General features: G+C 35.3%; 2 protein-coding genes across 2 annotated transcripts in view; both read right to left on the bottom strand.

Annotated features, from left to right (window-relative positions):
• The window catches only part of LOC140152322 (leukocyte tyrosine kinase receptor-like), an 85,334-nt gene extending 84,016 nt beyond the window's left edge, over positions 1-1,318 (bottom strand). The window contains 2 exon segments of the mRNA XM_072174625.1: positions 893-1,036; positions 1,315-1,318. Coding sequence (XP_072030726.1) covers positions 893-1,036; positions 1,315-1,318 — 148 coding nt within the window.
• Positions 902-27,470, bottom strand: part of LOC140153511 (uncharacterized) — a 106,765-nt gene continuing 80,196 nt past the window's right edge. The window contains exons 3-4 of the mRNA XM_072176281.1: positions 25,407-25,515; positions 902-1,036 (exon numbers count right to left, since the gene is read on the bottom strand). Coding sequence (XP_072032382.1) covers positions 25,442-25,515 — 74 coding nt within the window. The 3' untranslated portion in view covers positions 902-1,036; positions 25,407-25,441. The remainder of the gene's footprint in view (positions 1,037-25,406; positions 25,516-27,470) is intronic.

Raw genomic sequence — 27,470 nt, 5'->3', positions numbered from 1 at the left:
GCCTCTCAATAATACCTGCTGACCTTTGACACCATCTTATGTCTGTTATTATTTTGATATTGGGCTATTCCAGTTGGAACCCATACACCCTCAATGAAACACATGACCTTAATCCTCCACACAGGGAGTGTAAATTTCAAATTGAGTAACCCATTCAAATGACCCCACTTGAAATTCACACTCCCCGTATGGAAGATTAAGGGTCTTGTCTTCAATATAGGTTGTATGTAGGCCCCCGCAAAAAACACAATTTTTTGAAGTAAAAAACAAGATCTAAAGTATTGAAAGCGAGAAAAGCGAGATTTCCCCCGGAAAATGGCACAAGAAGCTTTAAAAATGCCCTGAAAATACAAAAATACAAAAATAAATAAAATAAAAATAATTCCATAAAAAAGCCCTCTATTGTTTAGATTCGGTCAATTTAGATGTCAACAGAACTGAAGTGCGAGGATGTGCTTCCTTTACTGCCTTGTCGTCAGATGGCAAAAAAGTGACAAAAATTTGACCTTGAATTATGTTTTATAGTCAAAATATTCCAATAATTCAATAAATATAACGATATTTGGCCTAAACTTGAACTCATTTGCAATGAAATGTCATTTTTTATTAAGTAAAGCATAGCTTTTGCACCTAGCAATGTCGTTGCAATGCTGTTGAATTCTTCACTCTTTTCCGATGTTGAAGTTCATTTCATGGAATTCAACGAACTTTTATGGCATAAAGCAACATTTTTATAGTAAATAAACTGCTTGGGAACTTTCTTAAAAAGCGAGATAATTGGTTAACGAGAATCACGGCGTGAAAAGCGAGATCTTGTTTTTTGCCGGGCCTTAGTTGTATGGATTTCAACTGGAATAGCCCAATTTATTTTCAAAGGAACATCTCAACTTACCATCAAAGCCAGATTCGGAATACCCTCCAGGTGGTCCAGTGTCAGCTGTGGGCGTGGCACCAATGTGTGTCTGCCATCCTGGTACACCATCTGATGTATCATGAGTTGTCCAATCACAGGGACCTTCAAAGTCACAAAATGTACCTGAACATAACAAACAAATTCAAAACATTTTCTTTAGCAATCCACAAGTAGATACAGTGATGTTTTTTCTCTTTTCCACAAAGCACAAAGTGCCCTGTGCTTTTGTTTTCATTATTTTTTTTCCAAATCACAAGAATAAAAAAAAATCGCAAATGCAACACATCTTTATTTGAGGTGTATAGATAATTAAGTTTTCATGGCCAGAATTTTAAATCCTTAAAATCAATTTGATAACAATAACAATATATTCTCTTACTGTGAGAAGGTAAGCAACTTACTCATGATTTTGAATAATATTATGCAAAATTCGACTGATTTGCATTTTTTGTCTGTTTTTGTCTGAAGTTGAGATTAATGTAATGTTGGGTTTTGCAGTGCCAGATTTAAATCAGTGTCAGCATATGTACACATGTGTCTCCCAGGTGTGTCTATGCCCCGCAAATTTAGGTTATCGCACACATTTCAAATCTGCTGCTGCAAAATCCAACATGGTGTTACTCTCATCTTGAGAGACGAGACAGACTATGGTATGTCCTGTATTTTCAAAAAATTACGCTATCTTCAGAAGATAGCAGTTTCCCCTGATTTCATAACAGTTTGCCCTGACTTTACAAATGTCACCTTCAGAAGATACCAGTTTGCACTGAATTTACAAATGCTAACTTTAGACGATAGCAATTGCCCTTCATTACTAATACTCTCTTCATAATATACCAGTTTTTGCCCTGGGTTTGCAGGTGCTAGTTTCAAGAGACAAGAATTTGTACAGATCTTCAAATTTTCTTCAAAATATAGCAATTTGCCCCAAATTTACAAATGCCATCTTCAGAAGATATGAATTTTCCATCATCTTCGGAATATAGCAGTTTGTCTTGGATTTACATATGCTAAGTTCAGAAGATGGAAATTTGCTCAGACCTTGAAATAATATCTTCAGAAGATAGCAGATTGCCTTGAATTTAAAACTGCTATCTTCAGAAGACAGCAGATTGCCTTGAATTTAAAACTGCTATCTTCAGGAGATAGCAGATTGCCTTGAATTTAAAACTGCTATCTTCAGAAGACAGCAGATTGCCTTGAATTTAAAACTGCTATCTTCAGGAGATAGCAGATTGCCTTGAATTTAAAACTGCTATCTTCAAAAGATAGCAGATTGCGTTGAATTTTGAACAAAATGGTTATAAGATGCCTTGAAGATGTCTGGAACATCTTCAGTAGTTTGCTTTAATTTACAAATACTTTTTACCTTCAGAAATCTTCAGAATGAAAAATTACTATATGATGTTGATGTGACTTGAACACAAATATATTGAGTGAATTTTTAAATTTACCGAAACACTCTTCAAAATATGTGATGCAATCAATCAAAATGGGTCAAATGTTGGCAAAATAAATTTAGCGATAACAAAATAGAGAAAAGCATTCAATTTCTTTTTAAATTGGCAAGAATATTGAACAAAAGAAAAGAGAATAGTTTTTCCTAATTTTGTAACGAAAACTGTTTTGCTTGATTTTATCATAAAACAATATAGCAAGGAAGCTTCATCATTGTAGGTCATAATTAGCAGTGGTCAGCTTTAAATACATTAGCAGCTGCTCTAAATCAACGGACAAAATTGACTAAAAAGTATATCTTTCTGCCCTGTATACCACTGGTCATAAGCAACATAGTTAACTCTCTTCACGCGGGTGTCGACTGCAGACGACAAGTTTCAATTTTTTTTTTAATTCAAAAATTTCAGTAATGTAAATTTTCATGACCATATTTGGAATAAGAATGAAAAATGCATTAAAATGAGTACCAACAAGCCTAGTTTTGGTCCAGTAGTTCTTAAGATAGCCCATGATATTTTGAGAAAATATTTCAAAACTTTTTCGTTGAAGCACATGGCTAGCACGCAGAGCATTAAAAAGGGTATATGCATGATGTCATTAGTTAAAACAAAATATAATTGAACAAAGTCAGTATCCGGACCATCTACCAATTAACTAATTAACCTAGATGTGGGCACAGTGATATTCTATTTATGTCGCATTAAAGCCAATTAGATGCATTAGAACAGTTACTAAAATCCAATCCGGGTCAGTTCCTTCAAACCTTTTGCAAAGTACTATGACAAATTATTGGGTCAGGTTGGTTAAAACCCCTGTATGGTCACACTACACTAAATTGACCATAACATATAGCTGATGATATACAACTATTACTGAAGTGGGTAATGGTGACATCTAAAAACAAAGGTGTGTTAACTCTCCATTATTAACCACACTGCCAAGTTGGATTTGTAAATTTTAATGCACCTGTGATCTACCATTTCAATTCCTTATTTGCGAAAATCTATTTGGAGCACAGAGCGATTGTCAAAAATCTATGTAGTTTATAATGGTAGATATGTAATCCTGTATGTCGCCTGTCAATCATTTATTGTGAAGCATGAAATCAGGTATATGTAGTACATTATTTATGATCCTACAAATTTAATGGTATTATTTTGTCAAACTCCAAGCTGATGGTGTGGTTATCAACAGCAACACTCAAGTAATTAACCAGCAGTTTAAATAAAAGGCTTGCCTGATAATAAAATAGAAGACCGTGGATGGACATTATTACTCCGACATATATCAATTCAAACCATCCTTAAGGTTAAATGCAATTGATTTTCAAGGCTTGATTCCAGAGGGGCGGAAGTTAATAATGGAAACAGCCATGCAGAAAAGAATGAACTCACGCAGTACATAATAGTGTATCAATCTGAACTAGAACACGGACAAACCGCTGCTCGTGAGTCATCCTATATGTTGCAGGGATAGGGAAGGGGCGACCATGATAGGACCATATGGGCTGATAGGGGAGGTGATTGTGGGCAGCCGTTTTGCAATTTTCCTTTGGATTTTCTAAATTTTCAATTTTAAGATTATCCTGGATGATATCTGTCGTGAAATAAATCAATGCTTCTATAGGCTATAATAGCCCTAGTATGCCTATTTATACCCTGATTATGCATTATATAGGCCTACAACAATAATACAACAACAGTAACAAAACCAACAACCAATATTTTGTTAATCTAATTTGTAAAAAATATATTCATAGGCCGCGCCTAGACTAGTATAGCCTAAAAATTCCTGAGTTATATAATGAAAAAAAAACGGGCAAAAACAATCAATCGCTGCTGTCAGAAAGAAAGAAACGAACAAGAAAAAAGAAAAAAGTGAGAGAAAAATAAAATAAAATACCGTAGATGGAATGGACCATATAGGGACTCAAACACGTACCAAAGTTTTCCAGCTCAAAACTTAGTATTATATAGTCGAACGTGACCGCGCGCTAACCGATTGAGCAACTGAGAGATCTGTGAAATCGATTGAGCTTAAACTGACTATTATGGAATAGTGCATACCAGGCTCTTATGGTAAACAATCTCATCACCGCTGTAAATGTCGGAGGTATCGATGGCGAAAAACCTCGATTTTTGCAAAAGTAGCTTACATTTGGAGTGAAATTCAAATGGGAAAGGAATCGACATACTTTTGAGAAATAATGTAGGCAGTTAGAAATCAAAATTAATGTTCCACAATCCAGATATCGATAATGTAACATAACAGTGTTTTGTGGTACAAGATTCTCGAAAATTGTTCCCAAAAACGGGCTAATAAAATTTAATCGGTACTGTTTTTGGTTCTTCCCCATGGCAACATTATTTCTTTGGTCGATTTGTAGTTCAATACAAAAAAGGAGAAAACAATCACTCGGCGTAGTTTTATACGGAGCGAATATTTGAAAAAAACTGCATGGAACGTGTTTTTGATCTTGTGAACACGGTGCGTAAAAATGATTTAAACGAAGGATTTACAAACGGATTCTAAAAATTTGTATAAAGACACAAAAATAATGTTAAGATACGTCCATGCACCAACATTTGACTCACTGCGATATTTGATTGCTGAGAAAACGCGGTTTTAGAGAACAACTTTATACGTCTTTTATACGTTTTTTATACGTTTCTTCGTGTAACCTTAAAGTGTCATCAATTATCTTGCATTGGGCCATTCCAGTTGAAATCGCCCCTTTGAATGACATGACCTTAATCTCCCACAAAGGGGGTGTCGATTTCAAATGGAGTCACCCATTCAGGTACCTCATTTGTAATTTACATTCCTGTGTGGGAGATTAAGGTCATGTCTTCCATAGGGGGTGTATGGATTTCAACTGGAATAGCCCAATGCTTTTTGTTGAACTGGTTGCATGAGTTGAAATATACAACTATACTTTAGGTCAAAAAGAAAGGTTTGTCAATGAAATATTTATGCTGCATACCACTTTTGGCCTGAAAAACCAAAAGGTGGCACAAAGTGGATGGATAGCAACAGGGGAAGTTTACACAACTACCTTTTCTATTTTTTCATCATCTTAGTATGCTTCATCAACACCACAGGTACTCTTACTTCCACCCACCCCCCCCTTTAAGTATTTGTAATTTTCATGTAACTTATTTTTGGCAACAATTTGTCCAGATATCCTATTTTTGTTCAAATATTTTCTTATTAACAGCAATTACTTGCATGATGCTTTTAATTGTATAATTTCACCAATGATCCAGTGACACCAAAACAGTTCCCACTCCAAACCAGATGGATCAATAACATCATCAACAAGTTTTTTTATGAAGATTACCATTCATCCAGGTAGTAAATAATATTTATTATTATTTATATCAGGCTTTTGAGCGATACAACAAAACTGTATATTGTACAATATTTTCAAAATACCCGGATGCAATACAATATTTCTTGAATATTGTACGCGTATCGTGTAAGCGTCGCGCGTTACCATGGTGACGGCACCAACACGCGCCATGATACAACAGCACAACAATACACTACAGGCATCGTAACGGCTCACTTCGTACTGTATAAACAAGTAAAATCACCAACTTAATTCGCTGCAATTCTGGATGATGATAACCTTAGGAAATATAATCCACATCTACAATAAACATATATATAATTATTCCAAAATTGTCTTTGTAGAGTAAAGAGTAGAAAACAAGGTCAAAAGGTAAGCGTACATTAGGCCTACAATACACATTGGTTAAACCCGGTGGCTAGGTAAGCTTAAATTTTCATTTTACCGCATAGTAAAAGCCTGATATAAATAATAATAATAATATTGAATGGCTTATTTTCGTGTGATACAAGAATATATTGCACTCGATCGATAGAAAAATATTGCACTCGTCTTCGACTCGTGCAATATTTTTCTATGTCGTGCAATATATTCTTGTATCACACTCAAAGCCATTCAATATTATATAAATATTTGAACTATAATCTAATCAACTGGACGAACTATTTGTGAGTGGGTGATATCCGACCCACACAATAGTAAGTCCAGTGGATTAGATTATAATAGTTGGTCCAGTTGATTTGATTATAATACAACTATTAATAACATCATCAACACTTCTGGTAAACCTCACAGCAGAAAAATTAAGTTTTTAGTTTGGTCTTGACAAATGACTCTATTAGAGTTTCTGTAGTTGGAGTTAATCAACAGACCTGATGAACCTCTTCAATCACCAGTGATAAAAAAAAAGATTAATGAACTCTCCAATGCAACAGAATAATTTTCAAATTACACTAAGTACATGTTTAATGAAACTGAGTGTTGTTTAAATTCATTTTAATTCACGTTCACAATCTGATGATTGCATGTATACTATTCATGTAATACATGTAATGTATAAAATACAGTGTATACACCAAATTTGTAGTCACCAGATTTGTAAAATAATTATCCCACCTATAGTGATTGGCCAATGCACTTGATTAGTTAATTATAAAGACATTTCACTGTGAGGAGTTCTGCCCCGTAGGTATTTTTTCCTAGAAATTCTCAAAACAAAGGGGAACTCAAAAACAGAAAATATGATTATGAATGTGTACCACAAAATTAACATTCTTAGTCAGTGGCTATGGTTTAGCTCACTAGCGCTGAATTTCATTAGTTTTTGCATGCTGTCTATCACACGGTAGACGGCAGTAATCACGTTATCACAGAAGATGCTTGTCGAAGCGCAAATATATTGCGCGTTCTATAATAATACGCGAACAAGATCGCAGTACATGCAACTAAAACAGTAAACAAGTTTCGTTCATTTCAGAAAAAGGGGAGTTTTAGTCATGACAGATTGAATTTTTGGTAAATAAAACAGTGGTGAATAGTTATTAAAATAATATTTAGATGAATAAGAATGAGAATAAACGATAGGAATTTTTGTTTTACTATCCTCTACTGTATGATAGATGACAGGCAGCTCCAATATTTTGAGTAGTGATGCCGGTATCCAACTACGATAAAATATTCTCTTACTCATTATATGTATCTTTCAGCTTTATGGGAAAGTGAAATCCAGCTTAACTTAACAGTGGCGTGCGCAAAAGGGGGCCATGTCCCCCCCCACTTTTGTTGGTCATTCGGGGGATTCGGGGGGAAAAAGTTAAAAATGTCAAAATTTGCTCCTAATCAGACTGACCATTCAGGGGAACTGAACAACCTGGCCCCCACTTTCAATGTGCTGCGCACGCCACTGTAACTTAACTCAAATCAACCTTTTATTATGACAGTAATATTATTGAAACAACTTTTTATAGCTCTGTATGATTTATATGCAGAAAAAATCAACAAACTTGCGCTTTTAGAAGCAACACAGAAGTTCATATTATACTGACATTTAAAAAAACGACACTTTTGATAAGTGATCAAAGACGTGTCAGTTAAGTTGTACATTGAATCACGTTTAACCCTCTGAGCACAACCTGCCGATGTAACATTGCCTCTGATTGGTCAATTACATGATATATTCACTTTAATCACCAATCAGAATGGAGCTTTGCAAATAATACACCCTGGCTTTTTTTGTGTGGTGAAATTATTCTAACAATGTTGCTGATTGGTCCAATTGATAATGAAAACTTCTTTTTGGCCAATCGGCAGGTAGTTCTCATGGGGTTAATGAAAAAGATCAAAATAATAGATTACACTTTCTTGTTTGCTCTTTATTCTATAACAAAATTGTATGACAAATTTATCAAAATTTACGTCACTTCACTTGTTTGTCGAGTTTCCCTAAATGTCAAAAAAATTTTGTCAGAACAAAATTTCTCTTTGTGAGTTTGTTGTACTACTGCAAAAGTGCAATTTTTTGCGGCATATTAATTTTCGTGTTCAGAAATGCTGCCATGAAAACTACAATTTTGTGGTTCTCGACACAAAGCCTCCACCTTAACACACATCATTTTAACCAGGTGATTTCACTTCAAGCTGGGGGAATGTTTTTTAAACCCCCCCAAAAAAATTATAATAAAAAAATTCTAATTTATACAAATCAGCTACCAAATTAGCATATTTTGCAAAGAAAACTTAATATAATAAAATTTGGAGACTGCTAATTGCCACCCCCACCCCCCAAATCATATCATGATACGCCTTACCAGTTTCGAGAAATTGTACGTGCAAGCTTGGACGGAATGATGGATGGACAACCAGAAAACCTAATACCTCTGGTAGAGGAACAATAAAAATCAGGCGACGAGTGGCATGATAAAGCCGGCAACTTGTGAAACCGCCCGGCCGTATGGCATTTTCCATATACTCGGTTTGTTTTGTGGGGTTCATTATCGAACCTCAACGGTTTTAGCTTGTATTTATATTATTTATTAACATAGGCCTATTTGTTTGTGATATTTCAAGCGTTTTAAAATTTCAAAATAATCCCTTTCAATTACACGGTTGACGATGAAAATTTACTGAATTTAGAGGATGCACGGCGACCACCACCTGATAAAAATGTACAAATAATGTTCATTTACGCATAGGTCTATGTATAAAAATGCAAAAATCACAGATTTGTAAGCAGCTACAAAACAGCAAATCACAAAAAATTACACACGTCAAAAATTAACACTTTTATAGTATATGATTCTCACATACCTCGTCATCACATCAGAAATGTATAATTTCACAAATTCAAAAGTTTCAAACTCAATTAGATCACCCATCATCATAATTGCAATACTAAATTACATACAGAGGATGTGACATGTTTAAATATGGCTAGACATCTTGACACACATAAAGTTGACTCAGCTTAATTGCACTTTTCACAGTTTGTTCTGTCATACTAATAAATGTATTTGAAAGTAAAATTTTAACATATCCATAATCCATATACATCTTAAAGGGAATACCGTGAACGTTTGCCTAATGGCGCTATGGGGTCTCTTGACATAACTGGAATTTTAGACACAAATTAAAAGTGCCCTCCTATAAAAATCCCACCAGCAAATAAGGGCACGTTCCCTTAATTCTTGTTGGGATTTTTAGAGGATGGAGCTCTCTATTTGTACATGTACAATTTTGATTATTTCCATCTCAAAGATAATTGACATTTTCTTGAAAATAATGAAAGTTTTGGCCAAAATAAAAAAGTGATGTGGGCGGGTGACAGGAAACTTGGAATCAACTTTCCTTGGTCTAAGCATACAAACAAGCTAATAATCAGAAAAGTGTGGGATGGTGTGGGTCTGTGGTTACTGATCTTGGAATGTTCCTTTCCCGAGGGTAATGTTCAATATAGTTTTCTTGGTACAAATTTATACAGAAGCCATATTGTTTAGGTGCGTTTCCTAGAATTAGCATTTAGGCCTATATTGTGGGTTTTTTTTAACTTAACATAATTGGCTCCAAAATGTATGCATGATTTCTGAAGGGGAACTAATGACAATTAGTAAATTACTCTTAAGATGATGCAAATGACATTTTTTGCAGGTGGCATCTCTAGGAATTATTGCCATAATAGATCATGCAAACTAGAATTACGTATAGTTTGTAATTAAGGTGGCCCCCACACAAAGGTGTGTAAATAACAGAACTTTGTACAAGTTGTACAAAAAAAATATGCAAATCACCTCATTAATATTCATAAATATGCAAATAACATGACATAAAACTCTACAGCACATTAGGCCACCCTATCCAATCTACATACCAAGTTTGATATAATATTGGATGGTTGAGCATGATACCATAACATATCGGATGAGTCATAAAAATATCGGATGAGCCAACAGCGAGTTCGATATTTGTATGACGAATCCGATATGTTATGGTACCATGCGCTTTCCCCCATCCAATATTATCATTATTAGGTTTTCTTAACTCCTAATAACCCTGAAAACATAATAATGAAGTTGATCGGTTATTGTGTTTAAGCTGCAGAGTGGATTAATGAAAATGTAGGTAAAATATGCAATAAGCTCATTAACCATGGTTCCACATACAGGACAGTTCAAGAACCATTTAAGGTTCTACTTAGAACCATTTTTGGTATAATTATAGTATTCACTACTGTCTTTCTTTCAATGGTCTACATCTCCATTCAAAACTGCAAATCAAATAAGCTCCAGGGTCAAAGCTATTCCACATTCCGTTCTGGGAATGGACAGGACAATGATGCAATATAATCACAGAATGTTTCAGATTGCTTTCCGAGCTGTCACCCGTACACACACTGGTAACCTAGGGGGAAATGTAACCAAAAAGACACTTCATTGCTTCATATAGCATCTTATTTCCCCTTCCTTTATATCACTTCAAATTTCCCCTGATGTTCACTCAGACAAGACAATGACACCTTGGAGAAATGGGCTGTTCCATTTAAAATCCATGCTACCCCTGTGGACGATTTTGGAAATATCCTCTACAGGGGGAGTATGAGTTTCAAATAGAATAGACAGTTGAGTAACTTCCATTTGAAAAACTCACTCCAGTTGTGGAAGCTGTAGGTAAAGCCATTATACAGAGGGAGTATGGGTTTCAAAATGATTTACCCTGACCAAATACATTCAAAAGACATACTCCCCCTGTTGCAGATGTTTCCTAAATCTTCCACAGGGGGAGTGTGGATTTTAAATGGAATAGCGCAATGACACCTTGGAGCAACACAAACCTCTTACCAGCTCTACCTTGTAAAGCAAAACATAATAACGACATAACAAGTGTTGTTTGCCACACTTTTGGAATGCAATGAACCAGGTTTGGTTTCAGGTGTAAACTAGAGGTAGTTGACACTTCCGTGTCCACATTCAATGACTTGTCTAAATTTTATTGAAGGCTTTGATATTGATGGTTAATGAATATATTAATATTTTACCATTGTGTTTGCTGACTACCTTCATACACATAATTGAGATGATTGGTATATACGGTATTGCATAAAACATAGAGCCCACACTTTCTAATGTAAGTATCGATAGAAACAAGAGGCTGTATGCATTTTCAGCCACCTACCAGTATTTCAAACAGGTGCTACGCCAAATTCCGGACTATTCGCCAATATTTAGAAATATATGTGACATGATCAAGGGGAATGAGTCACATGTCGGCAATTTTTAATTAGAAGTTTTTTACATCATTTTCTTGCAGTTTACAAATACTTCCTTTTGATGCAAACCCCCTCAGAATTGGACATCTGGTTACTGAGTTATGAGCAATTTATCAATGGCTGAAAACAATATAAAATGAAAGAATTTGAACACTGATTGAACAGATTCATCAGGATCGGTATAGTAAACTGGTTAACAAAGTTCTTTGTATCTGATCCAGAATGTTCACTTACTTGTATGCGTTTCAACAACAGCTGTTGTCTTTATCAACACTTGATGGGTAGTGACTGCTATTGGCAACCGACGCTAGAAGTAGTTCCAGCGTTGATCTTGGAGTTGCCAGTCTGTTTTCCTTCAAGGGATTTTCTTGATCCCTGAGTCAGGAACTCATCGAAAATGTGAGAGAGTTGGTACTGTCCTTCATCTCTGTTCATGGTGGTGCCCCTCCGCTTTCTTATTTCTATAGCCTCCTTTATCCAGCGAGTGTATCTATTTTGCTCTGTGCCGATGACCTCAGCTTCCCCCATCCTATGACGTGATTCTTGTCGGTGACGACATGATCAGTAATGGCCGACTTGTGTGTTGTTGTTAACGATTCCTTTCTCCCTGCTCTGGTGGTTACCGTTTTACTCACTTTCTCCGCCTCGCTTTTATGTTCTTCAAGTCTTGTGCCAAACTTTCTGCCAGTTTCCCCTATGTAAGACAATTCGCAGTTCATACAGGGAATCTTATATACTGCATCAGTGGTGTTATTTGGATCGCGTTTGTCTTTTGGGTGTACCAGTTGTTTTCTGAGAGTGTTGTGCGGTTTCATCGCAGTAGAAATGTTGTAATTTTTCATAACACGAGATACTCTTTCTGTGACACCCTTTACATAAGGAAGTACAACCATGCCTTTGCTCCTGGTTTTATCATCAGTCTTTTTGCTCACTTTCTTGGGCTTGACGCTTTGTATCTGATCTTTGACCTTTTTAAAGGTCCAGTCAGGATAGCCGCATGTTCTGAGGGCTTCTTGCACTTTCTTCTCTTCTTCCACTTTATCCTCCTCCTCTGTCACAACGCTGTCTTTCCTGTTATACAAAGTGCGTATCACACCAAGCTTTTGATGCAGAGGGTGATGGGACTGATAGTTGAGGTACTGGTCTGTATGAGTTGGCTTACGGTAGACCAGTAGCTTTACGGTGCCGTCTTCTTTTTTTTCTATCAAAGTATCCAGAAATGGAAGGCTGCCTTGAGATTCTTGCTCAAAGGTGAATTTTATTGAACACTCGCTGGATAAAGGAGGCTATAGAAATAAGAAAGCGGAGGGGCACCACCATGAACAGAGATGAAGGACAGTACCAACTCTCTCACATTTTCGATGAGTTCCTGACTCAGGGATCAAGAAAATCCCTTGAAGGAAAACAGACTGGCAACTCCAAGATCAACGCTGGAACTACTTCTAGCGTCGGTTGCCAATAGCAGTCACTACCCATCAAGTGTTGATAAAGACAACAGCTGTTGTTGAAACGTACACAAGTAAGTGAACATTCTGGATCAGATACAAAGAACTTTGTTAACCAATTTGAACACTGTTTTTGCCAATATCTCAAAAACAATATAAGTGGCATCCGACTCACTCCCCTTGATCATGTCACATATAATGCTCAGTGCAGATATTTTAATATCTTGCACATATATTCAGCATATGCCATGATGTTTTTGCAATATAGTTTATCACTTGAAACAAAAAGAGCAAAATAGCAGAAGAAAACATAAAAATTCTAGAATGTCTAGAACTATGACTTGGGTTTATCCTAGAGTCCGAAGTTTTCCGTTTTACGGAAAACGGAAGAAAATAACAGAATCGGAGGTACAACACGGAAAATGACATTTTTGTATGATGTGACAAAAATTGTTAAAAGATACGGGAAATAAATGTTAAAAACAATCATGAGTTGTTTGTCAATTTTTATGATAAAAATACTGTTTAGTAATACCGAATTAAAGGTATATTACCAAGGCATGATCCCCTATATCCCTCTAAACATCGTAATAGTCGGCCTATTATCGTGAGAATATTCCAATCAGAGCATATTGATCGCGATATTGAACACTAAATTCATGACACAGATTTACAAATTTTACAACACGGAAAATGGATTTTAGAAAACAGTAAACTTCGGACTCTATTTTATCCCCTGCATAAAGGGTACCAAACTCTGATTTGAAACAAAGATGCCAAGTCAGATGGAATTGTATGTGTACTGAGACAGCGGCGTTGATGCCTGCACCCTTACTCTTGCTTACTTGACAATGTTTGCCACTGCCCTTGTGTAAGCTGTTTCAACAGAAGCATTACACAACCTTTATCATATCAATTCATCTTCTTCTCTGATATACACAGATTACACACTACCCTGTTCTAATAGACCCACCCCACCTGTTTGTGCTCTGTGCAGCGGCACTTGCCCATGCAATAACCTTCATCCTGGTCTAGTCCCCTACATATTTGCGATTTATTCCATATTTATCATGTATAAAGATTTAGGGGAGTAGATGGAGATTCAAGTTCCTGTCTTATACACTCACCCTTCATGCATCGATTTAACAATTCCGTATTGAAACTTTCACTCCCCCTCCCCCACTTTAACAACAATGCTCTACTGCTGAAAATTAATGTGCTCCGTGCATTAACCATATTCCACTACAGTTTTCATCATCATTATTATTGTATAAGACATTAATACCTACAATAGCTTGGTTTAAGGCATGATCTCTACATGCACAACAATATATACTCTTGAAGAATATCAATAATATCAATAGGCTAATAACCTTGACTTTAAAATGTTGTTTATGTTTGTCCAACATTTTTCTTTATTTTGAAGGTTATATAATGTATATTTGGCAAATAATGACATGCAATTGTACTGCTTTTGTGATATTTATAGCCAAACTAGCTTCCCGATCCACATGTTGTGTGTCTTAGTTAATCAGAAATAGGCTACTTCTTTATCCTTGCGAATTGTACGGTAATAAAGAATGAGTAATTTTGTACTAAATACCAAGGAATTCTGTATCTGTAAAATTTGTATTGCATTTTTGGAACTACTCACTATCTTCAGTAGATACCAATACAACTACTGCTATCTTCAGTAGATAGCAATATAACTACTGTTATCTTCAATACTATTGCTATCTTCCGGGCTATCTTCAGTAGATAACAATATTATACTATTGATATCTTCAATATTACTACTATCTTCAGTAGATAGCAATATGACTACTCCTATCTTCAGTACTTACTGCTATCTTTGGTAGATAGCAATATGACTACTCCTATCTTCAGTACTTACTGCTATCTTCGGTAGATAGCAATATGACTACTCCTATCTTCAGTACTTACTGCTATCTTCGGTAGATAGCAATATGACTACTGCTATCTTCAGTGCTACTGCTATCTTCAGTAGATAGCAAAATAACTACTACTATCTTCAGCACTACTGCCATCTTCAGTAGATAGCAAATATTACTACTGCTATCTTCAATACTACTGACATCTTCAGTAGATAACAATATAACTACTGCTACATTTAATACTACTATCTTCAGCAGATACCAATATAACTACTGTTATCTTCAATATGACTGCTATCTTCAGTAGAAAGCAATATAACTACCGCTATCTTCAATACTACTATCTTCAGTAGATAGCAATATAACTACTGCTATCTTCAATACTACTGCTATCTTCAGTAGATAGCAATATAACTACTGCTATCTTCAATACTACTGCTATCTTCAGTAGATAACAGTATAGCAAACTACCACATTAAAGTTAACAAATACCCATTAATATCTTGTCACATTTGATTTTTACTAACATCCTTAGCAACAAGCTGTTTCTTTTTCAAAGCAAAATGATATATTATTTCAAATTCATTTCAAAAGCAATATAACTACTGCTATCTTCAATACTACTATCTTCAGTAGATAGCAATATAACTACTGCTATCTTCAATACTACTATCTTCAGTAGATAGCAATATAACTACTGCTATCTTCAATACTACTGCTATCTTCAGTAGATAGCAGCATAACTACTGCTATCTTCAATACTACTGCTATCTTCAGTAGATAACAATATAACTACCGCTATATTCAATACTACTATTTTCAGTAGATAGCAATATAACTACTGCTATCTTCAACTGAAACTGCTATCTTCAGTAGATTAGAAAGCAATATAACTACCGCTATCTTCAATACTACTATCTTCAGTAGATAGCAATATAACTACTGCTATCTTCAATACTACTGCTGTCTTCAGTAGATAGCAGCATAACTACTGCTATCTTCAATACTACTGCTATCTTCAGTAGATAACAGTATAGCAAACTACCACATTAAAGTTACCAAATACCCATTAATATCGCGTCACATTTGATTTTTACTAACATCCTTAGCAACAAGCTGTTTCTTTTTCAAAGCAAAATGATATATTATTTCAAATTCATTTTTTTTCTTTCGGTTTCATTGTTAATGAAACACCTGACAAATGTTCATTCTTAATCAAAAAGTGACAGGATAGACTAGAAATTTAATGATAACAAGCAAATAATTTGAAAGAAGACGAGGCTTTACATTCCTATTCTAGGAACGAAGACGTTAAATGATACATACACCTTGAAACATATCTTCCTCTATACCAGAAACCTACAAATAGACGGAGACCCAGAAGGGGAAAGCTAAATAGATAAACAATATAGGAACGGATGAGAAAAGTGAAAGTGATATAGCCAAGATATTTGAATGTTATTCTAAGAAATTGATCGTCTACTAAAAATGTATAACATTGATGTAGAGTTTCCCCGTTAGCATGGTTAGTTACTAACTGATATTGATGATTGCCATTAATGATGGGCTAGACTGCTAGATGTGGGATGCCAACAAGAGACAGCTGATTGCAAATATTTAATACTAAAGAGATGCTTCATTATCTTAAAGGAGTATTTCGTGATCCTAGCATCCTCTTTTTATGACATTTTTCAGTAGATAACAACGAAAAAAACTTATTCCCAAAATTTCAGTTGATTCCGAGTTTGCGAGTTATGCATAATTATGTGTATTACACTGCTCCATAGACAATGTATTGTAATTTCGTTCTGGTATACCAGAATGAAATTAAAATTTCACGATATCTTTGCTAAACGAACTAATCTGCAAGAAAATTTTTGTATATAAACATTATGTAGCCAGGTTTCCAGTGATATAAAAATCTCAACTTTTTTTGAGAAAAGTGGGGGGATGACGCTGTGGATCACAAAATGACCTTTTAAATGTAAACAGCATCTGCTGTTAGGAAAATGAATCAAAATAAGTACAAAGGGGGGATGACGCTGTGGATCACAAAATGACCTTTTAAATGTAAACAGCATCTGCTGTTAGGAAAATGAATCAAAATAAGTACAAATAAATATGGAATACAATTGGTTTAGAGATTCTTGCAAATTTCATGTTAAAATAGCATCGGGCGATATCATGTCCAGCTTCTGGCCACGACCGACTTAATATTCATTACCCATCATGCAATGTAATATAGCGGAAACTATGCACAATAATGGCAGTGTTTATGGTGAAATCTCGAAAGTACAGCCGATTGCACTTACAAATATGCCAAGTGTACAATATGCAAATGGATTCATGCTGGTTTTAATAATGTTTCGGATGTAAAGAAGCTGTTTAAGTGAATTGAAGAGGTATGCTTTGAACTTATTTATTTGTATACTTGTTGCTTCATTGCTTGCCGCAGCTGCCGGGCCGTTTTGCACCCGCATAACAGTGAACTTCTGTGAACTTCTGATATGGATAAAAATATCATCACATGGGGATATCACGATATGTTTTGGCTGTGACCTGCAAAAGACTGACGATGCCCAAGCCTAGTTTAACACTTAATGATAATCTAAGGGTATAGCATACAGTTTCCCCTAATGTCGCATAATGGGCTCCCTTGATATAACTGGAATTTAAGGTACAAACTAAAAGTGTCCTCCCGTAAAAATCAAACCAGAAAATTTTGGCACAGACTCTTCATTCTAGTTGGGGTTTTCAGAGGAGGGAGCTCCATATCTGTACGTGAAATTTACCCCAAGGCAAAGGACCCCATCATGTGCGCCATTAGGCGATTCTTTACGGTAGTGCATGTATGCAATGTGCTAAACCTAATGGGAAACATTCAATCCCAATTATGTGCCAACTAATTGACAAGACTTGTATTAGGTATATCACCTCAAAAATAATCGCAGCAGAAACGCGTTATTTAATGTTCCTACATTATTAAGCTTTATTAAAGCATCAAAAATCAAAAAAACAGAATTGAAATCGGTCAATGCATTGTGATGTAATGTCAATTTAAAGATGCTCGTAGATGGAATGAAATCCTGCCACAAATGGCTGTAATGACAAAATTGGCACATTTCGAGATTTTGAAGGTTTATTTGGACGCTTGCTTGGAAAAACAGCGTTAATTTAAATAGCACATGTTAAATGCCTATCTTTCCTGACTTCGTTACAGAAAACAAAAATTAAAAATCCATCATTGAATAATTATAATAAATTAATCAAATATACTATTTTAGCCATTTCGCCAATCTGCAGACAAATTAAATCTCAAAAATGACTAAGTTCAGCTTATTAATATGCAAAATTGATGCCAATAGAAAACCGTACATGATATAAAGGTGCGGTTTTTTTTGCACACATATGTATACAAAGTTCTTTCAATTGATGACAAAAAATACACAAAAGGTAATTAATTATGCAAATTAGGTAATTACAGCTAATTATGTATTTATGATATTATTATGCAAATTAGGCATGAGTAATTTTGGTTTTTTTTCAATATTTAATGAACGTCTGTTCATTCATCATAAATCTTTTAAGTATGATCCTGTTATGAGGTTGAATAAATGAACTGCAGTTAATTATTTAAAAACAATACAAAAAAATTAAAAGTTTGACATTTTGATGGTGTCTGGAATATAATTTTCATTTTTACTGTAAACATGGTATGTGTCACCATTACTCAAAGCCAAGTCCGAAAAGTAAAAATTAAAATTCAGTTGCAATGAGACTTTAAATTAACATTTTGTCATCTGGATTAACATGGGATTATAATCGGTAAAATGAACAGCAATTTTACTGTACAGCGTATACAAAAATAGTATGGCCTTGGACACACACAATGGCTTAGAGCTATTGTAGTTTGGAAAATTACTCCCTAAAAAAAAACATTGATTAATGTTTTGCTTCAACTGGTTTTAGGGAAGTGTTTCATTTGTTGTCGACGGAATTAATTTACATGCTAAGAAAGATTAGTATTTCAGCTAAATGGTGGTAGTTCCTTTACTTCAGTAGGCCTATATTTACTGATTTATGAGCGATCTTCAAAAATCCATAAAACAGGCAGTAGTTCTTAAACAAAACAATTTTTAATTTGGGGGACCCGATGGTAGCCTCGGGAAGGCTTCACACACCATATATTAAAAATTCAAACAATTTGGATAAATGAAGCATATGAAGGAATTCATTTATCGACATGGATGTTTTCTAAAATTGGCCAAATTTGAAGCGCGCCCTTTTCAATTCACTGTTATGCTTGCATGCACAGTGTAGCAGAATTATTGTGCAGCCACTGTGACATACCTACTTGTATAATAGCTACATCTACCCCTGACATTCTACTTGTAGTTTATTATAGACAGACATATGGCGATGCCAAGTAGACATTACAATCAATATCAATAACAAAATGTTGTTCTCAGAATGTCTATAAAAAACAATGACATTTGGATACATTTAATAAACTTTGAAGTTATAAGAGATAGCAGTTGATAGACTATAATTCATAAGTAGAATTTAATTGAAGTACTGGTATTCAGAAATGATACGGTAATAAAACTGAACTATAAATTACTTTTGTATAAATAACTTTTTATTTACTCTCTTATTTTACCTGCCTATAACTGTTATCTTCAGTAGATAGTAATATGTATAAAGTGCGTGTAAATATCTATAACTTCCAATATTTCACTCAACAACAAATATTTTTGATATTTTTTGAATAAAATAAATTGATCACAATGCTTAGAAATTTCTTGTTCTTTGTTTACTACCATCTACTTCCAGTAAACTGAATTAAGCTTTTTGCTAAACCTATTAAACCAATTTCAAAATTCGACCCATAATCCAATAACTCATCAACTCTCTGCTCTGATTATTTTTGTTTATAATTATAGTGCAATTTTCATATTTTCCCATTGGCAAGCCCATCCACTCTAAGCCAAACCGGATACCTTTAATAAAACACTCATTTCAAACTCAAACCCAGTGTTCCGTCCCCTAATTTGATTTAATAGACAGTCTAAACATTTTGAGTGTCGACTGCACTTACGATTATCACGCAAATGTGATTTATGAGCGTCATTATCCTTGCATGTTCCCAACTTAGGGCATTTTATAAATATCTGCATGTAACATGCTATTCATGGGAAGAATGGAACAAAATGTTTAGATTATGTAGAAATGTAATTGAAAACCATACACTATAAATCAAATATGTAATCAAATTTTCCATGCACTAGGATCCATAACATGCTCATCTATCAGGGCACAGTTCTTTAACCCCAATACATTTGTACATTCATTGAATGACCTTTGAAAATTTGGGAACAAAAACTCATACTCTGCAACTTGAGGTCAAAATTTGCATTACCACTGTTTAATTGAGGTTATTGAACTATGCCATTGGGACGAGGCCATTGTGGTCCATAGTGATGAATGTCTCTCAAATTAAATCGTGCACTTACTTGCGATTATTAAATGCATTATTTGTAAATGTTTAATCATCAAAACCCCACGTGGTTTTTTTAAATCTCAAAATGCCATTTAAATACTGTCCATTTTCTTATAATATAATAGACCATCAATGTGGTAATTCCCTGAAATTGTTGTAAAAAATACCTTAACTGCATCAATGTGCATGCTCAACAAGCATGACTTGATTAATGTGCATGTTTTTTTTGGTTTATACTAATTGCTTTGAGAATATTTGGCAATCCTCAATTGAATAAATAAACACACATCATACATACATTATTCTAAGAATTTTGCCTCAATGTGGGCCTCTTCCCACCTCTGGAATATTTTAATTCTTTTGAAAAAGATCAATTACGGACATTCCAGTTTTGTGGTATATTAAAGTTGCTACCATTATTCACTAATTCTGTACATCACCAGGCATTTCTAACACCTGTTAAACCTCGTAGATAAATGTGACCAATTACAAAGAAAGGTCTTTAATTTGAAAGAAGAAAATACCAAGGAAACTAATGGGCTATTCCATTCAAAATCCATACTACCCCTGTGGAAGATTTAGCTAAAGTCTTCTACAGTAGGGGTATAAGTTTCAAATAGAATAGACAATTGAGTAACTTCCATTTGAAGTACTCACTCCAGTTGTAGAAGATATAGGTAATGTCATAACACAGGGGAAGTATGGGTGTTAAAATGCTTAACTCTGACCAATTACATTTGAAAAATATACTCCCCCTGTGGAAGATATTTCCAAAATCTTCCACAGGAGTAGTGTGGATTTTGAATGGAATAGCCCAATGTCTGCATCAAAGTAAACATTGAGTGACAGGTGCAAAGAATCTCATAAGAATTCTACCACAGGAAAGGATATAAACTCTTAAGAGTCTGAATAAACACGAATAGCATTGGAAAGATAACCGTTCATGTTATTGTCTAGAGTAGTTATTGTCTAGGCTATACAGTAAGATGTTGTGCAACAGTTGCTTCACTTGGTCATTTGCAAAAACAAGCAATAAACAAGAATAACATTGGAAAGATAACCGTTCATGTTATTGTCTGCAGTTAGATGTTGCGCAACAGTTGCTTCACTTGGTCAGTTGCAAACATTGTGAAAGGTCACAGTGTAACACATACATATGGCAACAAAGAAACAGTTTAGCTCCAAAAAGCTAAAGCTGAAATTAAAATGTGAATTTAATACAAAAATCCAACTTAATATTGAGATCAACTATTTTTTACTTCAGTCAATATATCTAAAGGAAATATTTGTCCATACTAATATTTTTCATATAGAATGCATTTCTATCTTTTAAATAACCCAACATTTCAAGTTTAATATCTAAATTGTATACATTTTAGCAAAATTTTAAAAGATATAAATGTTGTGTTTGCTGGGTTATCTATGAACAAAAATGTCTTACTGAGACAAGCTAACTGATACCTTCACTCCTTCAGTGGTTTTATTAATGTTGCCTCCTTTTTTGAGGATAAGCTGCAGGACACATACACCAGTAGAATGTCCCTCTTATAAGGAATTGCCCTAGCCAAACAATCTGCCATGGATATAGTACTGATAATGTCTTCATTAAGAACAAACTAGGCCAGCAAAATCCTCCTCTTGAGCAATGAAACAATCTGTGGTATATTTACTTTGATTGCTGGGTCTTTTAAGGCAAACTAGGCCAGCGGAATCCCTCTCTTGAGCAATTCATGTTCATGAATCTCTTATTAGTAAAGTAGGACAATCCTTTGTGGATTTGACTAAGTTGTCTGATCTTCTAATATCTCAAGGCGGGCGGGCGGTACATCAATGTTTACTTTGAAATATTAATAGCTGTTCTTGATTCTCATTCTAATCCATGGAGGATTGAGATTGAGATTTGTAATTACCGTAACCACTCGGGTATAAGCCCACCCCCCTAGATGGCAGATTTCACTTCATAAATGGGGGTGGGCTTATAGCCGGGGAAGGGCTAGTGCATGAATTAAAAAATAAGAACAATCTTCCCCCATTTGTATTGCCCAATGTGCCAGTAATTTCTATCATCTATGTCAATTTCTTGAAATTATAAGTGTGGAATGTTAATCATCAACTGATATTTTTTTATATTTGTTCTTAAATATGAGAGCAAAGCATTGATTTGTTTTAAGAACTTGGCCAAAATTTAGTACTGGGCTTATACCTGAATGCACCCTTGTTCCCAAAATGTTTTGAAAAATAGGGGGTGGGCTTATAGCCGATGGTGGGCTTATACCCGGGTGGTTACGGTACAACCTCTGTCGTGCTTTATAGGGTGATGACTGTGATTGCTGTCTCTTTTGCTTTGCAAGATTTGGGATTTGAAAAATGGATGTGAGACCAAGGAGTTCAACCAGAGATTAATGTTCATATTAACCCTAATGCAAAAAAAAATCTTACAAAATCTTCACAATCTTATACAAATCGAAACCACTTTTACGAGCTCTGCGGTGAAAATTCTCATCGCACGGTGGAAATTTCGTCTGCGATGAGAGTTGAATTTTGTTCAACTTTTTGGCATCGCGCTGCGATATCGCAGTTGTGCACGCTTGTGATTGGATTGGCTGCTGGAAAATCAAGGTTGGCAGAATGACCATAAAAGGAGATGCAGACCCCACATGCTTTTAAAACATCGCAGCATCGTGTGATGAAATTACAATGTTTAATTTCATCACGCGATGCTGCGATATTTTAAAAGCATCACAGCATCACATTGCGTTGCGATGTGGACTCTGAATGGGACTTTAGGGTTAATATATGTATTTGTGCAGTTGTGAAGAGTGCAAATTACAAATGCTGGTTACAGACAACCTGTCATGTCTGTGGACTGGAAAACAAGCTATCATGTCTGTGGACTGGAAAACAACAGATATTGGTGTATTCAAGATATTACAAATTGGAATAGAGCACCAGATGTTCCAGATTGGAATAGAGCTCCAGATGTTCCAGATTGAAAATAGAGCTCCGGATGTTCCAGATTGGAATAGAGCTCCAGATGTTCCAGATTGGAATAGAGCTCCAGATGTTCCAGATTAGAATAGAGCTTCAGATGTTCCAGATTGGAATAGAGCTCCAGATGTTCCAGATTAGAATAGAGCTCCAGATGTTCCAGATTGGAATAGAGCTCCAGATGTTCCAGATTAGAATAGAGCTCCCGATACTCTAGATTGGAATAGAGCTCCAGATGTTCCCGATCAGAATAGAGCTCCAGATGTTCCAGATCGGAATAGAGCTCCAGATGTTCCCGATTGGAATAGAGCTCCAGATGTTCCCGATCGGAATAGAGCATAAGAAGAATGCCTGAGCAGTTAATACACAATGCATTATTATGACCTCTTCTTACTTACTTGCTTATTTTAATAAAACTGTCCTGATGGACTTGATGGATAAAATGTTTTTCCACAGCCAAGCCAAATTGGGAAAATCAGTTTCTTATCTAAATAAAAATAAATGCTCATCTCTTGTGGGAGGGCAAAGTGGCATGGGAGTACACATGTTCAGGAAGCACACACATCTGACCTGTCATGTGTAATGAAATACAAGCAATAACAGATGCCTACAGAAAAAGCAACATCACTTTTGCCCGTTCTGCCTAAGCAATGATATATTGATCTATGCCACTTGAGGCTCCTTAGTCTGAATGTTAAGGAAGGTAAAGAGTATGTTCTAAAATAGCTGTTGGCAAAACAATGTATAGATTCAACTTAAAGTGTTTGTTAGAGATGTTTTGTAAACATTCTATTATTCTACAGTACATTCCAAAGCTTGGAATGAGGGTGATTACATTAACTGGGAAAATTCTGAAAAGTGATTGAAAATCCTGAAATTTTGCCTTCTCCTCTTTTTGTCCTTTCCTTTACAAATAAAATGTTTTTAAAAGAAGTTTTCGTAATTATTGATCCACAGTTATCAACATTTTCAGTGTATAGTATCTGTGGTTCAACAGATAGGACAGCTAGGACAGAATGACTACTGGCATTCAGCCCACAGATGTTGTCATGAATTGCAGATATAGATCACTAACGTGTCACTAATTAGATTCAAAGAGCGTGATGTTAATCTCAAAGAGAAGACCGTGCATTTATTTGCAATGCAATTGGAAATATTTGATATCAAAAAGCACTTACTATGCTACTGATCATACACTCAGATTCCATGCAGGTTACCGATCATTTTTTTTAATACAAATATTTCAATAATTGGATGAAGTTACATAAGTTATGTCCAAATTACATCCAAATACTTACTTTTATCACAAATTATTTTTATTTATACTTTTTGTAATCACTAAAAACAGGATGAGGTAATCCTTAAATTTCCATTATTTACCACATCCTCTACTCCTACAACTAAGAAAAACTGCTGATTATGATCAGCAGGGGATGTCAGACATTTTGAGAGTTTCAATTTTGATCTTTTTTCAAATAATTGACAATTTTATGAAAATAATGAAAGTTTTGGTCAAATTGAAAAGGTGATGCCGGCGGGTGACGGGAAACTAATAATTTCAGTACATAGGCCTAAAGCTCTGTGTACATCACTCATTAACAGGGCACTCACATCAATCTGAGCAAGGGACTGCTGTTCTTCTCTGAAACCGAGTGTAACTTTAGTTTTACGTTTAAGTAGGACTTAGTCCAACTTAAAGAAGCCTTTTTATTTTTGCAACTAATTTCATAACTTTCAATGATGAGAACCAGATAAACAAATCTTGATTTAATATTGCTTAAAGCATTTCTTGCTCTAAGCATCACATTACAGTTTGAGTCTGGTGCAAGAGGTCCTAGGTTTGATACCGGTGGAGGAAAAATCATGTAAGTATCAGCTCACTCTATTACTTCCTATAAAATTGTGGGGCAAATGGGGAAGGTGACAAAGATCTTGCAGTCAGTTCCCATTTGGGTAATGCCTGGCTGTTTGCTCAAAATCAAATCAATAAACAAAATATAGCGATTCCTTGCTCCCTATTAGACCAGCACCAATCAGGGGACCTAAGTTATTCCTTGAATATGTAAATTATCGGTAATGATAATATATATGTCTTACCACAATCTTCTTCATCCGTTCCATGGGGCAGTCTTTTACAAAATTACAAACTTGGTTTGTGGGATACAGTTCCCATCGATACACTGAAGCTCTTCTTTGGGACATTCATCTGTAAAGAGAGTAAAACACACAAAAAATAATGTTAGGAATTGTCAGAATTCTTTCATATCACTTTGATGACTAAAAGTTTTTACACTTAGTTCACTGGGTGAACAAATTTTACATCATAGGTCTATTCGAGTTGAAATCCATACACACCCTGTGGAAGACATGACCTTAATCTTCCACACAAGGGGATGTTGAAATTCACACTCCCTGTGCGGGAGATTAAGGTCATGTCTTCCACAGGGGGTGAATGTATTTCAACTGGAACAGCCCACTGGCAGATTAGGAGAAGTACTGTGTCGCACCTTTTAAAATCTGGCATGAAAATTTTAGAAATAATGAAGCTAATATTAAACCAGCATTTATTTGTATTAGCAAGTGAACTGCGATAGCAACTTCCGGAAAAGAAAGAACATCTATACACCTAAAGGGCCAGTAGGGTTCATTTTTCTAAAGGTTCTGATGAACCAAAGACAGTTTTGCTAAAGGTCAAAAATTAAATAAAAAGGGTCTTCCCAAATACACAAACATTAAATATAAATGGTCAAGAGCTAGATGCTAAAATGCTTAGGTACCCTGGGGTTTACATTTTGATGCCCAAGTGATGCATCTGTTGTCAATCTATTAAGGGGGTACTACACCCCTGGTCAATTTTGTGCCTATTTTTGCAAAAAAAAAAAAAAATTATAGCACATTGGTGACAAGTAAGATTTGTATATTATAGGGGCAAGGACTACAACTACTTTACTGAAAATTCAGCACAAACAACAGTTATTGATTTATTGATCAAATATTGGTTTTCCCTCATTTTTGACTGTAACTCCATAACTGTTGTCTGTGTTGAAATAAAATTTCCAGTGCAGTAATTGTAGTCCTTGCCCTATAAAATACATATCTTATTTGTCCCCAATGCGCTATAATTTTTGAGAAAAATGCAAAAATAGGCATAAACTTTTGCAGGGGTGTAGTACCCCCTTAAGTACTCAAAATTGTGATATTTTGTCCTGGATAAGCTGACCTGGTTTGGAGGGCTGGTTTGGAGTATGCAAATGTATTTCAAATTTGTTTGAGTAAATACAATCCAAAATAAATCCATTCATTTTCGCTAAAAGGTACTGAAAAACAAGTCAATTTACACTTAAATCTTATACTAATGGCAAAAGGGAGTATAATGGGGAAATGGAATAGTTTTAACACTCTTCACGCAGGTGCAGATGACAAGTTTCAATTTTTTGAAAATTCAAAAATGTCAGAATTGTACATTATCATGGCCATATTCGGAATCAGCATGAAAAATGCATTAAAATGAGCACAAACAAGCCTAGTATTGGTTCAGTGGTTCTTGAGATAGCTCTTGAAATTTTGAGGAAAATATCTCATAACTTGGACTTTTTATGTTGAAGCCTATGGTTAGCATGCAGAGCATTAATGCTGTTCATTTTACAAACATTTTACTACTAGATCAAGAAAATGTCAACCCTAATCTTTTGTTTACCACAGTTACCTTCCTGGAAATTGTTACAAGATCAATGTCATCCTAGAACTAGTTCTAGTTCCCCGGCGGAGAGCGAGGTGTGTAGCATCGAGGAGCGAGGCGCGCAGCGCCGAGAAGCGAGGAGCGTAGCGCCGAGATAGGACTGGTGGATTTTGGTCCCATATATAATAGGCACTGAACAAGTACTATTTTATCCCAAAGGATCCAACAATGAAATGAAAACGTTTCTTGATAAACAATGACCATGACTAACCAGTAGCAATGGATAATTCCATTTGAAATTCATACACCCCCTGTAGAAGACATGACCTTAATTTCCTGCCACAGGGGGAGTAGAGTTCAAATGGATTCCCCACTCAGGTAACCCCATTTGAAATTTACACTCCCTGTGTGGGAGATTAAGGTCATGTCTTCCATAGGGGGTGTATGGATTTCAACTGGAATACCCCATTTTGAATCCCCCA

The sequence above is a fragment of the Amphiura filiformis genome, chromosome 5 (genome assembly GCF_039555335.1).
Source record: "Amphiura filiformis chromosome 5, Afil_fr2py, whole genome shotgun sequence".
NCBI classification, from domain to species: Eukaryota; Metazoa; Echinodermata; class Ophiuroidea; order Amphilepidida; family Amphiuridae; genus Amphiura; species Amphiura filiformis.
The sequence above is the reverse complement of the archived record's forward strand: the minus strand, read 5'-3'. Positions and strand labels throughout refer to the sequence as shown.